General features: G+C 39.5%; 1 protein-coding gene across 1 annotated transcript; it reads right to left on the bottom strand.

The window, feature by feature from the left end:
* Positions 1-12,931: 12,931 nt before the first annotated feature.
* LOC306640482 (olfactory receptor 51I2-like) lies at positions 12,932-13,879 on the bottom strand (the record flags this gene model as incomplete). Its single annotated transcript, XM_079104765.1, has 1 exon — positions 12,932-13,879. One exon carries the CDS (start codon positions 13,877-13,879, stop codon positions 12,932-12,934), a length of 948 nt encoding a protein of 315 aa, XP_078960891.1.
* Positions 13,880-16,135: the final 2,256 nt, after the last annotated feature.

Raw genomic sequence — 16,135 nt, 5'->3', positions numbered from 1 at the left:
GAGCGCCATAGAGGAGGCCGGCGGCACAGCGCTGGGACTCGGAGCAGCCACTGGGGCTCCGGCGGCTGCCCGGGGGAGGAGAGGCGGGGAGAACTGTGTGGACTCAGGACACCAGGGCCTGCCCTGAGGAGGAGGAGAGGAGCGTGGCCACTTGGATTCGGAGAGACTGCGCCAGAGCTGCAGGCGGTTGCCAGAGGAGAAGCCGCGCGGCGAGCTGTTTGGAATCAGAACGACGCTTCTGAATCCCGGGGCCTGCCCTGAGGACGAGGAGGAAGAGGAGCAGCCGCTTGGATTCGGGCGACTATACGGGAACTACAGGCGGTTGCCAGAGAAGGGGCTGCGTGGCGAGCTGTTTGGACCCTGACCACTTCTGAACCCCGGGGCCTGCCCGGAGGAGTAGGAGAAGGAGGAGAAGGAGCGCGGCGGGTCCTTTGGACTCGCAGTGACTGCATTAGCGCTCCAGGCGGCTGCTCAGAGGAGAAGGCGAGTGGTGAGTTATTTGGTCTTAAAGTGACAGCTCCTGAACACAGGGGGGCTGCCTGGAGGAGAAGCGTGGTGGGACGCTTGGTCTTGAGGGACCACACCAGAGCTCCGGGCGGTGGCCCAGAGGACCCGTGCAGCGGGTCACGTGGATTCAGAGCCACTCAGAGGGACTGCTCCTGAACACCCGGGGGGTTATCTGGAGAAGGAGGAGGAACGGGCAGGGTCACTTCGACTCGGAGTGATTGATTGCCCCGGGCTACGGATGGTTGGTGGGAGGAGGAGGCACGAAGTGAGTTTCTTGGACTCCTAGTGACCGCACCGGCATACTGGGCAGCTGTCTGGAGGAAGAGGCCTGTGGCGGGTCTCTGGGACTCAGAGCGATTGTTCGGGGCCACAGGTGGCTGCTCAGAGGAGGGGCCACGCAGCCAGGCGATTAGGTGCAGAACACGGTCCCAGGATCTAGGAGGCTTCTGGGTGGAAGAGCCGCACAGAGACAGGCTTAGGGCGGAGCGAAGGTTCCAGGCCTATGGGCAAATTCTCTGAGGAGGGGCAGCCTAAGGAGATTCATCTGCGAAGGGTGAGGCTCCCAGGCCCAGGAGGTAGGGCCGGGCCCCTGGAAACTTTGCAGAGGAAGGCAGCCCAGCCCAGGCAGTAGATGTAAATTGAGGGGAACCTCTAGGAGGAAACTGACCAGCGAGACCTCCCCACCGGGTGAGTCTTCCCTGCTGGGTGAGGTTTCCCACAAGGACGGTAAAACCAGAGGCTCAGGCCCAAACAGGCCTTGCCTCAGCCCACAGCCTAGGTCCCCTTTGGATGACCATTGGTCAACAAGTGGAGGCACCTCTGCCCACTAGCAGGGAATATACCCCACCTGAAGGCCACCACTCCTAGAGAGGCAGCTTCCTTGTGGAGCACCGCATTATCAACCTCCTCCAAGACTTCAGCCTACTGAAGGCTAAGAGGGGATATATATAGAAATCTTCAGGGTCATTGTAAATCAACAGAGGAAATCTGCAATATCTCAGCGGTCCACTGATATCTGAACAACATGAGAAAACAAGGAAAGAAAATGCTGCAAACAAATCTAGATGTCACATCAATAAAACCCAATGACAGCATGGCAGAAGAAATGACAGAAAAGGAGTTCAGAATGTACATAATTAAAATGATCAGAGAAGCAAACGAGGAGATGAAAGAGCAAATGCAAGCATTGAATGATGAGATGAAAGAGCAAATGCAAGCATTGATTGATCGCACCAATCGACAGTTAAAAGAGCAAATACAGGAAGCAAAAGATCATTTCAATAAAGAGTTAGAGATATTGAAAAAAAACCAAACAGAAATCCTTGACATGAAGGAAACAATAAACCAAATTAAGAACTCCATAGAAAGCATATCCAATAGGATAGAACACCTGGAAGACAGAACCTCAGACATTGAAGACAAAATATTTAACCTTGAAAACAAAGCTGAACAAACAGAGAAGATGGTAAGAAATCATGAACAGAATCTACAAGAACTATGGGATATCATGAAAAGGCCAAATTTAAGAATTATTGGGATTGAGGAAGGCCTAGAGAAACAAGCCAAAGGAATGAACAACCTATTCAATGAAATAATATCAGAAAATTTCCGAAATCTGAAGAATGAAATGGAAAATCAAGTTCAAGAGGCTTACAGGACTCCAAATACACAAAATTACAACAGACCCACACCAAGGCACATTATAATGAAAATACCTAACATACAAAATAAAGACAGAATTTTAAAGGCTGTGAGAGAAAAGAACCAAATTACATTCAGGGGGAAACCAATACGCATATCAGCAGATTTTTCAATCCAGACCCTAAAAGCTAGAAGGTCCTGGAACAACATTTTTCAAGCCCTGAAAGAAAATGGATGCCAACCAAGAATCTTATACCCAGCAAAACTTACCTTCAAATTTGACGATGAAATAAAATCCTTCCATGATAAACAAAAGCTAAAAGAATTTACAAAAAGAAAGCCAGCATTACAGAACATTCTCAACAAAATATTCCATGAGGAAGAGATGAAAAACAAAGAAGCAAATCAGCAAAGGGAGGAATTATCCTAAAGGAATTGTCAAAAAAAGGAGGAAACAAGTTGTGTCAAACAAATAAATAAACAAAATTTTAAAAATGAACCAAATGACCGGGAAACCAAATCATATCTCTATAATAACCCTGAACGTTAATGGCCTGAATTCATCAATCAAAAGACATAGACTGGCAGACTGGATTAAAAAGAAAGATCCAACAATATGTTGCCTGCAAGAGACTCACCTCATAGAAAAAGATACCCATAGATTAAAGGTGAAAGGATGGGGAAAAACATACCATGCACATGGACTAGGCAAAAAAGCTGGAGTATCCATCCTCATTTCCGATAATGTGGACTTCAAGCCAAAGTTAGTCAGAAGGGATAAAGAAGGTTATTTCATACTGCTTAAGGGAAGCATAAATCAGCAAGATATAACAATCATAAACATCTATGCCCCAAACAGTGGCTCATCTATGTATGTCAAACAAATCCTTCTCAATTTCAGAAACCAAATAGACCACAACACAATAATACTAGGTGATTTTAACACGCCGCTCTCACCACTGGACAGATCTTCCAGACAAAAATTGAGCAAAGAAACCATAGATCTCAACAACACAATTAATAATTTAGACTTAACGGACATTTATAGAATATTCCATCCAACCAAGAGTGAATACACTTTCTTCTCAGCAGCACATGGATCCTTCTCTAAAATAGACCATATATTATGCCACAAAGCTAATGTTAGCAAATACAAGAAGATAGAGACACTAGCATGTATTCTATCAGATCATAATGGATTGAAGTTAGAAATAAATGAAAGAGTAAAACACAGAAACTATTCCAACATCTGGAGGTTAAACAATATGCTATTATATGATGAATGGATAACAGAAGATATTAAGAAGGAAATTAAAAAATTCTTAGAGGTAAATGAGAACAAAGAAACATCATATCAAAACCTCTGGGACACTATGAAAGCAGTACTTAGAGGGAAATTTATTTCATGGAGCGCATTTAATAAAAGAAGTAAAACTCAACAAATAAACAACCTAACACTACAGCTCAAAGCCTTAGAAAAAGAAGAACAGAACAGCACCAAAAGTAGTAGAAGACAGGAAATAGTTAAACTCAGAGCTGAAATCAATGAAATTGAAACAAAAGAAACAATACAAAAAATTGACAAAATAAATAGTTGGTTCTTCGAAAAAATAAACAAAATTGATAAACCTTTAGCCACACTAACAAAGAGAAGACGAGAGAAAACCCAAATCACTAAAATTCGGAATGAACAAGGAAATATCACTACAGACAGGATGGAAATACAAAACATAATTAGAAGCTATTTTGAAAATCTATACTCCAACAAAATAGAAAATTTCGAAGACATCAACAGGTTTCTAGAGACATATGAATTGCCTAAACTGAATGAGGAGGACATAAACAATTTAAATAGACCAATTTCAAGTACTGAAATAGAAGAAGTCATCAAAAGCCTACCAACAAAGAAAAGTCCGGGACCAGATGGGTTCTCAGCCGAGTTCTACAAAACCTTTAAGGAAGAGCTCATTCCAATACTTCTCAAAGTATTCCATAAAATAGAAGAGGAGGGAACCCTCCCAAACTCATTCTATGAAGCCAATATCACACTGATACCTAAACCAGACAGAGACTCATCAAGGAAAGAAAATTTCAGACCAATATCCTTAATGAACATCGACGCAAAAATTCTCAACAAAATTTTAGCAAATCGCATACAAAAACATATTAAAAAGATAGTGCACCATGATCAAGTGGGTTTCATCCCAGGGATGCAAGGTTGGTTCAACATCAGGAAATCAATAAACGTAATTCACCATATTAATAGACTTAAAGTCAAGAATCACATGATTATTTCAATAGACGCAGAAAAAGCATTTGATAAAATACAGCACCCCTTCATGCTCAAAACACTAGAACAAATAGGGATAGTGGGAACATTCCTTAATATTGTAAAGGCCATTTATGCTAAGCCCATGGCTAATATCATTCTAAATGGTGAAAAGCTGAAAGCATTCCCCCTAAAAACTGGAACAAGGCAGGGATGCCCTCTTTCACCACTTCTATTCAACATCGTTCTTGAGACTCTGGCCAGAGCAATTAGACAAACCAAAGAAATTAAAGGGATACGAATTGGAAAAGAAGAACTCAAACTATCCCTGTTCGCTGATGACATGATTATATATTTAGAGGAACCTGGAAATTCCACCAGAAAACTCTTAGAACTCATAAGTGATTTCAGTAAAGTAGCAGGTTACAAGATCAATGCCCATAAATCCAACGCATTTTTATACATAAGTGATGAATCTTCAGAAAGAGAAATTAGGAAAACTACCCCATTCACAATAGCCTCGAAAAAAATAAAATACTTGGGAATCAATCTCACAAAAGAGGTGAAAGACCTCTACAATGAGAACTATACAACACTAAAGAAAGAAATTAAAGAACACCTTAGAAGATGGAAAGATCTTCCATGTTCTTGGATAGGAAGAATTAATATTGTCAAAATGGCCATACTACCTAAAGTGCTATACAAATTCAATGCAATTCCAATTAAAATCCCAATGACGTACCTTACAGAAATAGAGCAGGCAATTATGAAATTCATCTGGAAGAATAAGAAACCCAGAATAGCTAAAGCAATCCTTAGCAGGAAGAGTGAAACAGGGGGTATTGCAATACCAGATCTTCAACTCTACTACAAAGCTATAGTAACAAAAACGGCATGGTATTGGTACCAAAATAGAAAGGTAGATCAATGGTACAGAATAGAGGACACGGACACAAACCCAAATAAATACAATTTTCTCATACTAGACAAAGGGGCCAAAAATATGCAATGGAGAAAAGATAGCCTCTTCAACAAATGGTGCTGGGAGAATTGGAAATCCATATGCAACAGAATGAAACTAAACCCATATCTCTCACCATGCACGAAACTAAACTCAAAATGGATTAAGGACCTCGGAATCAGACCAGAGACCCTGCAGATTATAGAAGAAAAAGTAGGTCCAAATCTTCATCTTGTTGGTCTAGGACCAGACTTCCTTAACAGGACTCCCATAGCACAAGAAATAAAAGCTAGAATCAACCACTGGGATAGATTCAAACTAAAAAGCTTTCTCTCAGCAAAGGAAACTATCAGCAATGCGAAGAAAGAGCCTACAGAGTGGGAGAATATCTTTGCCAATCATACTTCAGATAGAGCACTAATCTCCAGAATCTATAAAGAACTCAAAAAACTCTACTCCAAGAATTCAAACAGTCCAGTCAACAAATGGGCTAAGGAAATGAATAGACACTTCACAGAAGAAGATCTACAAGCAATCAACAAACATATGGAAAAATGTTCAACATCTCTAGTAATAAGAGAAATGCAAATCAAAACCACCCTAAGGTTCCATCTCACCCCAATTAGAATGGCGATTATCAAGAATACGAGCAACAACAGGTGTTGGCGAGGATGTGGGGAGAAAGGTACACTCATACACTGCTGGTGGGGCTGCAAATTAGTGCAGCCGCTATGGAAAGCAGTGTGGAGATTCCTTAGAAAACTTGGAATGGAACCACCATTTGACCCAGCTATTCCACTCCTTGGCCTATACCCAAAGGACTTAAAATCTGCATACTACAGAAATACAGCCACATCAATGTTCATAGCTGCTCAATTCACAATAGCCAGACTGTGGAACCAACCTAGATGCCCTTCAATTGATGAGTGGATAAAGAAACTGTGGTATATATATACTATGGAATATTACTCAGCCATAAAGAATGATAAAATTATGACATTTGCAGGCAAATGGATGAAATTGGAGAATATCATGCTAAGTGAGATAAGCCAATCTCAAAAAGCCAAAGGACGAATGATATCGCTAATAAGTGGAGGTTGACACATAATGGGGGGGAGGGAAGGGTTAGAGTTAGGGTTAGGGAGGGGGGCAAGTATAGAGGAAGGAACTACTGTATAGAGGGTAAAGAGGGGTGGCAGGGGTGGGGGGAAGGGAAAAAAATAACAGAATGAATGAAACAACATTGCTCTATGTAAATTTATGATTACACAAATGGTATGCCTTTACGCCATGTACAAACAGAGAAACAACATGTATCCCATTTGTTTACAATAAAAAAAAAAAAAAAAAAGAAAAAAAAAAAAAAAAAGAAAGTCCCTCTCACATTTCCAGTGTTCCTGAAAATGCAGGTACTTTTCAAGAATCCCTTCAGAGATAAATCAGAAATAGGATTCAGTGACTCTAGTAAACTCTTAGATCTTCCCACAGTCACATCAATCTCATGCACACAGGTCAGGAAGCTGTAAGGCCCCCAAAAAGGAAACCCCAACTCTGTCCCATGGATGGACGGCAACCCCAATCAACCGCAGGAGGCGTCACTTGATGCAAACCGCAAGAGGTGTTTATTCCAGCGCGCTGGGACCCAACTCAAGGAGTCGAGTCCCTAGCAGAAAATCTTGTAGGTTTATAAAGGCAGAAACCACACATCGGGAGGGGTCGCACATGAAAGGGAAAAGGGGGACAAAGCTGCCGGGAAATTTCAAAGGGGGTCTGGGTTTGCTGATAACATACAACATGTTTCACAATGTTTTACAACAGGCTGTAGATTCTGGTCAATAGTTTCTGGTAATCCTACTGTTTGAGCACTATCTAGCTATCTGGCTCAATTTGTTACTCTCTGTTTGGGGCTGTTTCTTGGAACAGCTTTAGGGGCTTTGTTCCCATTACTGGGAGGGTGACCTTAGGGAGTTGAGACAATGGGAGGGAGACCTTAGGGATTTGAGATAACTGGGAGGGTGACCTCAGACAGCTTAAAAAAATGTCCATTCTTTCAGAAGCCACCCTCAACCTGCTCAGTACACAGGGATTTTTCAGAATTCAGTGTCCACGGTTCCTTGTTCAACGTCTTTTTCTTTAACTTTTCCCATATGAACACAACACAACAACAACAACAACAAAATTTTTTTCAACTGTCACAGTGCCTACATTCAAGGTCTATGGAATAAGATGAATATAACACAAGTAATAATAAACCTGGACATGGTATTAGTCATGAGGTGTGTAGGTGAATAGGTATATCAATTCATAGTTCAATTAATGCAATGATGAAAGACACAGAGAAAATGTTAAGGCAGAACAAAGGACAACATGCAATATTCTAAGGCAGTCATAGAAAGTTTCCAGGTCACTCAGTAGTGCTGTCATCTCTTCAAGAATAAGTGAATATTACTGAGTGAATATTACTGAGGTGAATGAGGCTGGCAGAATGCCCCCCAAGTGATGCCTATGTTCTGAACCTATGAATATGCCATTTCATGAACTTTGAAGACTATTAGATTATGCACCATGAGATGGGAATTTTTTTCTTTTTCCTTTTGGATGATTCAGGTGGACCTAATGAAATCGCACAATCCCTTAACAGCACAGAATTTTCCAGGCTAGAGTCACAACAATGAGGCAGATGAGTCAGGAATTCAAAGCATGAGAGGCACTCAGTCCATCACTACTTGAAGGATTCAATTGGAAAGCGTGAGGATTAACATGGACAAAGCCACAACTGAATCCTTTGCAAAGGAATGGAAAACCTCAGCCCTACCACTACAGGGAACTGACTTGAACCAACAGCCTAAGTGAGCTTCAAAGCAGATTCTTCCCGAAATTTCTGACTTACAGAAATTATAAGAGATTTTGTCGTTGTAAACTGCTAAATGTGTGATCATTTCTTACAACAGCAGTAGAAAGCAAATACATTAAGCCTTAGGCGGCAGGAAGAGGAAGGCAGAGAACAAAGAAGTGTCATTCTTCACAGACTGGACATCACAAATGCAGGGATTAACCTTGAAAGGGAATGATCTGGAAACCTTTTATGACTGACTTAGAATATTGGAAGTTGTTCTGCCTTAACATTTTCTCTGTGTCTCTCATCATCACATTAATCGAAACTATTATTTTCTCAAAATGGATGGTAGAACACAGGGATTCGAAGACTTCAGAGTAAGAAATTAGATATTAAATATTCACCTATGAAGTCATAAATGGTGACAATGGTGGGGTCAAGTATTCTGCAGAATAGGGACTTTACCAACATTGCTTTGAATAAGATAAAGAGGACACACTCAGACTTAGTAATAGGAAGTTCAGAATTCCTGTCTAATCACATCAACATTCTTCTAAAATAAAAGGTAAGATTACATGATAGAAGTAGGTGATCAGAACACTTGGTGTGTTATGAGAGGGAAGAAAATATGAAATGTAAATATAGAAGCATCTTAAACAATATCTAATGTACATTACATTTGGACTACTTAATTAAACCATTGATTTTATCATTTCCTCAAATTTGTTCACCCTTTTAATTCACTACTTTTCTACTAAACTCTCTTTTCTTGAGAACCTCCACCTAGAGCTCTCTTCTCTTGCTTATCTCTGTATGAGTTGCCAGGACTGTTATGCAGCTGATACCAGTGGATTTGCCCTACTGTTCTCCTGCATTAAAATCCTGATTCCTGGGTACTAAAGATGTGGTAAAATCTAGGAGTCAGGATTTTAATGCAGGAGAGCATATTCTTAGCTCAGTAGTAGAGCACTTGCTTAGCAGGTACATGGCCCTGGGTTAGATCCTCAGCAAAAATTAAAATAGCAATCCTGATTCCTTGATCACATGTATTTCTTTTCTTTATCACACACACTTATCTGCCGAAGTTTCTTCCAGTTCACATTTTACTTTAAGTAATTTTTATTTTACTTTTGTTTTTGATTGATACATAGTGATTATATTTATTTAAGGGTTACTATGTTATGTGTCAATACATGTAAATGTTGTGTAATGATCAAATCAAGGTTATTAGCATATATATTACTTTAAACATTTATTTATTTGTGGTAAGAAATTTGAAATTCTCTCTTTCAGTTAGTTAGATATATACAATGAATGGATTATTTTTAATTATAATCATCTTATGCTGTAAGAAACCACAACTTATTCCTCCTGTCTCATTGTAACAATGTATCCAGGGACAGGGACCAGCTTCTCCCCATTCTCCCCACCGCTACTCTCTCCAGCCAGGGATTCCACATATGGATGAGATCATGAGTTATTTCTCTTTCTGAGACTTCTTTATTTTATTTAATATAATGTCCTCCAGGCTGGTTTCATTGGACACCATGTTTTTCATTCCCATGGAACCCAGTTTGCCTCTCCTTCCCTCAGTTCTTTGTATAGAACTTCAATGCTGCCAGGCACAGTAGCGCAGGCCTGTAATCCCAGTGATCTGAGAGGCTGAGTAAACATATCAGCCTTTGTTTCCAGTATCCTATGCAGTTTGATCCCAAGTTTGAGGCCAGCTCAGCAATTTGGCAAGACCCTGTCTCAAAGTAAAAGATGTAAAGTGTTGAAGATGAAGCTCAGGGGTAAAATGTTTCTGGGTTCAGTCCCCAGTAACAACAACAAAAAAGAACATCAATGCCATATACTGTGGGTGCCACTAAGTGTTCTTATTGTTCTTGGGGATGTTTAGTTATAAAATGATACAAAGTGACAGTTCTGATCCTCTTCATCTTCTCAGGATGGAAATATAGTCATTGTTAATCAAGGGACTAATGATGGAGCTTTCCTCACCCAAGACTGGCCATCCCTAGTCTTTCTTAAAGACACCAGGCACAATTCATATTGCAGTTCTAGAAGTATGGATTATGAAACCAAGCAGACTCTGAGCAGTGAAGACTGAATCATAGGAAGAGGTTAAAGCAGCCAAGACCTAGTACTGGATATACCTGATGACCTTGATGACCAGGGCGCTGCAATGGTGAGAATATGGCTGTAATCATAGCTCTCGTTGGCAAACTAGGTAATAGTCTGAGGAATATTTCCAGATAAGGAAATGTCGGATCCAGACAGAGCCATTAGCACTCCAATTAATCAACTGAGAAGATGACAACTGCCAACAGCAAATGTCTGCTGAGCCCCTTTCAGACTAGGAAGATTCCAAGACCAAGAGATGGATTCTGACTGCCATTATTATTATTTTTTTTTTTTTTGGGTGCTGGGAATCGAACCCAGGACCTTGTGCTTACAAGGCAAGCACTCTACCGACTGAGATATCTCCCCAGTCCCCCTGACTGCCATTATTTATGGAATGTGTTCTGGAAAACATTAACCTAGATGTCCCTGCATAGCTTTCACAGGCACATAAAAATAACTAAACCATGGCTTCAGAGTTCTGGAAAAGGACAAGGTAATTATATAGTGAAATCACATTTTTCACATATCATAGCAATAATTTCATTATGTCGTAGTTGTGATGGATTCAACATCATCAAACAACAGCAACCCAAAAATATTTATTTAAACACCTATTAAAAGTCATATACAATGACATCACTCTAGTAAAATTCCATAGGTAGGTCAGATAGTACATAAGCTATAAGCAATATAAACATCCCAAGTGTGTTAGTACAAAGCTTGAAATGTCGAATTTGGTTTTTATTCACTTATAATACATATGATATTTAAACTGACCAGTAACAAGACTTTATATAAAATTGTACTTCAGTAAAATTATAATCTATTTTAGGGTAAAACAGTATAGGACATAATAAGCATCAAAGTATAAAGAGCATGTCGGCATGCAAATATATGCAAATACAATCATTTTCCCACATTCTATTGTTGTTTTATAGTTGTACAAATATAATCATTTTTAATTCATTCCTGATTTATATTTGTGTGAGTCTGAAGTGTTTCAAGCCCTGTATTAGAGGTTCAAGAGTTAAATGAAACCATGGTCCCTGGACATGAGTTGCTTAGAGTCTAGCAGAGGTGACAAATTAACCAAAAAGATATGATTAAACAGGTATCTGAGTACAGTGGGAATATAAAACAGGTAATAAACAGCACTACTTAAAGTTAAGGTACAGAAAACTCTTAAACAGTTCTTAGACAATGGTTTGTGATTGTAATATTTTGAAACTAAACAGAATATTCCATTTATTCTTGCTGAATAAAAATAATATGAGAAAATTGACCAGGCACAGTGATGCACACCTGTAATCCTAGCAACTCTGGGGGCTGAGGCAAGAGAATTGCAAGTTCAAGTCCAGTTTGGGAAACTTATCAAGACCCATTCAAAATAAAAAAATAAAAAGGGCTGGGGATGTAACCCAGTGGAAGAGCAGCCCTGGGTTCAATCTTTAGTACCACAAAAAAGATAATAACAATAATAATAATAATAGGAAATAAGCTGAATAATTATTTTATTATCCAATCTTAGAGCAATTTATTTTAGTTAACTTCAAAACGAGCTTAGAAGGTATCTAAATCAGAGATTGGTGTCTCATTTCACAAATAAAAAAATTAAGACATAGAGAAGTTCATTCAGGTTGTAGAGGATCTTACTTCTCATTTACACTGTATCTGTAGGGGAGATTGTGGAGTCTAGAGAAAGAAGAAACGTTCAGACATGAAATTCTAATATGAGAAAAGAGTTCACATGCTTATCCATTAATTTGTTCAATCATTATCTTCTCATTTATTCATTCATTATCATTTCCTCAGACACTTGTTCAGGTACTCTTGCATTATTACACTAGCACCATCAGATAGCTTAGTGGAAGGCCCTTAGGAGGTTTTCCGTGGATGGATGGAATAGAATAAGAAAAGACTGCTACCCCAGGAAACTCAGATTCTGTCCGGGGAAAGCAGACAGATATGAAAGAGAGAGAGAGACATCTCAGGAGATAGAGAAGGGAAGGGCAGTTTAGTTTGTGGAAATGAAGCCAAGCACCTGCATACCTCCTGGTCTATCCCATGGGAAAAGAAATCCTAGGAATCCTAGAGCCTCCTTCTGACCACTTCAATACCAAAACTGTCAAAGCACATTTTTTTCAAAGACTGTGGTGTCAAAGACCCTGGCTGAGGATGGTATCAACAATCAATCACCCACACTAAATACATATTGAAAATGTTGTATTCTCATAATCACTCCTATCTGTGCCTCTGTCTCTTTTAAGAGTTACGCAGGCCCACAACCAGAATGCAACTAATATCTTAAATTTTGTTTCCAACTCCAACTCCTCTAAAATAGCCCTGTGATGATGCTCAGCATTCTTTTGATTATTTTTCACAAAAGACCATTTTTCTGCCTCTAAAGGACATTTTTTGTGGTTAATTTGTGGTTACAATCCAAGATGGCAGGTACAAACCTGATATTTAAACAAGCATTAATCCTAGAACTTGAAGGGCATCACCCACATTTCCTGATTGTGCTATTCCTACTGTGCTGGCTGGCTATTCTCCCAACACAAAATCATCCTGTGCTTCTAGATCTGCCAAGCAGTCAGAATCTGAACCTGAAAAGCATCTTAAACAGTCTGTGGCGTATTTCCTTTGTCTTAATGGAGTAGATGACAGGATTCAGCATGGGCGGCACAAAGAGGTAGAGGATGGACATCAGGATATGAACAGCAGGGGGCAAGCCAGTCCCAAAGCGATGCACAATGGACACACTAACCATGGGCACATAGAAGATAAGCACAGCCAAGATGTGGGACACACACGTATTGAGTGTCTTAAGACGCTCCTCCCGAGAGGCGATGGCTAGCACTGACCGCAGGATGAGTCCATAGGAGAAGAGGATGAGTGCTGAGTCCAGGCCAAAGGTGAGCAGCACAATGGACAGCCCATAACAGCTATTGAGGGAGACATCAGTACATGCCAATTTAATCATATCTACATGAAGGCAATAGGGATGGGAGAGAACATTCTGGGCATGGCAGAAGGGCAGTCTGTGCAGCAGCAGTGGGAAGACCAGGATGAGAGCAAAGCTGCGGAGGACAGTCCCCAGGCCCATGGTCGCGATGCGGGTATTGGTGAGCACTGCAGCATAGCGCAGTGGGTTGCAGATGGCCACATAGCGGTCAACACTCATAGCCAGAAGGATGCCAGACTCTGTCCAAGAGAAGAGGTGGATGAAAAACATTTGAGTCAAGCAAGCATTAAAGGTGATCACTCGGGCACGGAAGCAGAGGGCAGCCAGCACAGTTGGCAGTGTGGACAAGGACACACCCAAGTCATTGACTGAGAGCAAGGACAAGAAGTAGTACATGGGCTGGTGCAAGCTCTGTTCCTCCTTTACAATGAGGAGGATGAGGCTGTTGCCCACAATGGAGATGGCATAGAATAAAAGGAGAGGAAGGGATAGCCAGGGCTCCATGGCCTCCATTCCTGGAAAACCCGTCAGAATAAAGCTGGGAGCATCAGAGGAATTGATCCTGAGGTTGCCCATAAGAGGGTGGGGACATTAGTTATCAGTAAGGTGGGTCTTTCAGAGAAACTACACCATATGTTTAAGGTTGTTACTGTTCCTAGAGAGAAAAAAACAACACCAAAGTTTATAAATTGTGATTATGATGGATTTCATTCATGAAATTCACTGGTGGAATGGCCAGGTGATCATGAAGTAATAGCTATTGAAATAAAGGCTTCTTTTTTAAAACACTTACAGAAGAACAGATTGCAGGGCAGTCGCCCATCTCATCTGGTTTCACTGATAGCTAACTGGATGCCTGCCTTAAGGACATTCTGTTGGCTAACTTTCATACACCTCAAATTTCATAGCTATGATCCTATTTAATCTACTAGAGATGTGAACATTTACAGCCATCCTGCAAGATTAGCAAACAAATGTGCGAAAAAGGAAAGGAATTCTGGTGTCAAAGTTACACAGCTAAAATCTGAACTCTATAATTCCACTTCAATCCCAAGGTCCTCACTTAGTCCAAGACCCACCATGTTTAATATTTCAAGGTCTTTTCAGGAGGCCTGGAAAATAAATAGCTCATAAGAGGCATTATAGTGTTCCTGGTAAGGGTTTGAGTCCCACCGTAGCAACATAATACTGATGTTACGCTAGAAAGATTTCTTAAACTATCTCCTTTACTTATAAAATGGGGCAACAATAGAGTTGCTCTATGGATATATACATAAATATGTTAGAGGAGAGAGAGAAATTGAACTTGGAACATATACTACCTCTTAGTAAGCATTATAGATACATTGCTTTTAGTGTTATTTGTGCTATTTAAAACCATGCTTATATGGCAAATTTATTGGTTTTTGTGTTTACTTTAACAAAAAAGAGTATGTGTTACATAAAAACATTTTAAATCATATATCTTCAGATCACAGATTGTGGTACATCAAGCAAAATGAAGTACAAAGAATTGAGAAAAAAATTATAACATTAAAACATTCCACCCATCACCTTATTTTATTTTTTTAAGAGGGTTACAATGGTGGTGTTGCTCATATTTTTAATCGGAGTTCCTTGTAAAATGAAACCATCATTGTCAAAAGTGAAGGTCAAGCTTCAGTTGAATGTGGGACATACAATGAGAGTTTAACACAAACTCTAAAATACATCAGCTCTTAAATACAACTCTAATAATTTTTTATACCCCAAAATACATACATGATGACTTTCTACAATAAAATGTACTTATTACAAAAAATGTTTTTCTTCTACTCTTTTTCTTCGTAGCAGTTTAAATTTCATTGGGAAGTTTTTGATTCATTTAAAATTATGTATAACAATACAAAAGGAATAAAACTGTTTATCTCCTTATTATACCACTTCATTATTACAATTTTATAGTTCCCATTTAGGAATGATTTATGAGCTTCAGAGATATAAGCTTTAAAAATGGCATATTGCAAATACAAGTCCTGTGAATTGTAGAAACTTTGAAAGTGCACACAGGAAATTGCATTCCCACAGAGTAGGACAATATTATAAAGGCTTAATGCATATTTTCCCCTTTTTGTATATACATATGTACTCATTTATAGATTTGCAATGAGATCTTACCATACCTGCAATTTCATTTTAGTGAATTTTCATCTCATCTAAACAGAATTTCTCAATGTACCCAAAAAGTCTTGTAGAAGTAATTTGCTGTGCCAGTGTTCAAAGCAGAACTTTGCATTGCCTGCAGTACTTTTTGCCCTAAGGCTCTTTTAATATATTAGAGTCCTCTGTTTATGATATTGATTTAAAGAAGGAACCTGAAAAAAACGTCACTTGTCCTGTAATTAATTGTTTCCTCGTGGTGTCATCTAACTTGTCCTCTGAAAGTTAGATCTAGAAGCTTGAGGAATTAAATGCTTTTTACTATGGTGCATCATAGATGAGACTTCCATATAATTTAGCATACAAAAAGCACTTTGGAGGGAGCTGGGGTTGTAACTCAGTGGTAGATCACTGAGTTTGATCCTCAGTACCACATAAAAATAAATAAAATAAAGGTATCTAAAAAAAAAAAAAGAGTTCAAGGTCATTTAGGAAAGAAAAAACACTTTTGAGAGTAAAAGGGGGTGTTATTAATAATTATATAAAACAACAGTGTAAAGAGAACTTTTCTAGGCAAATCAAGACAATAGAATCAATCAAATCATTGGTGATATTGAATATTTTATGTTGTTTCATGTCAAAAGATCCTTAATATCTAGTTAACCCACCATTAGTGATTTTAATTGATCATTG

This window comes from Sciurus vulgaris (assembly GCF_902686455.1).
Source record: "Sciurus vulgaris genome assembly, chromosome: 11".
Taxonomy (NCBI): Eukaryota; Metazoa; Chordata; class Mammalia; order Rodentia; family Sciuridae; genus Sciurus; species Sciurus vulgaris.
The sequence above is the reverse complement of the archived record's forward strand: the minus strand, read 5'-3'. Positions and strand labels throughout refer to the sequence as shown.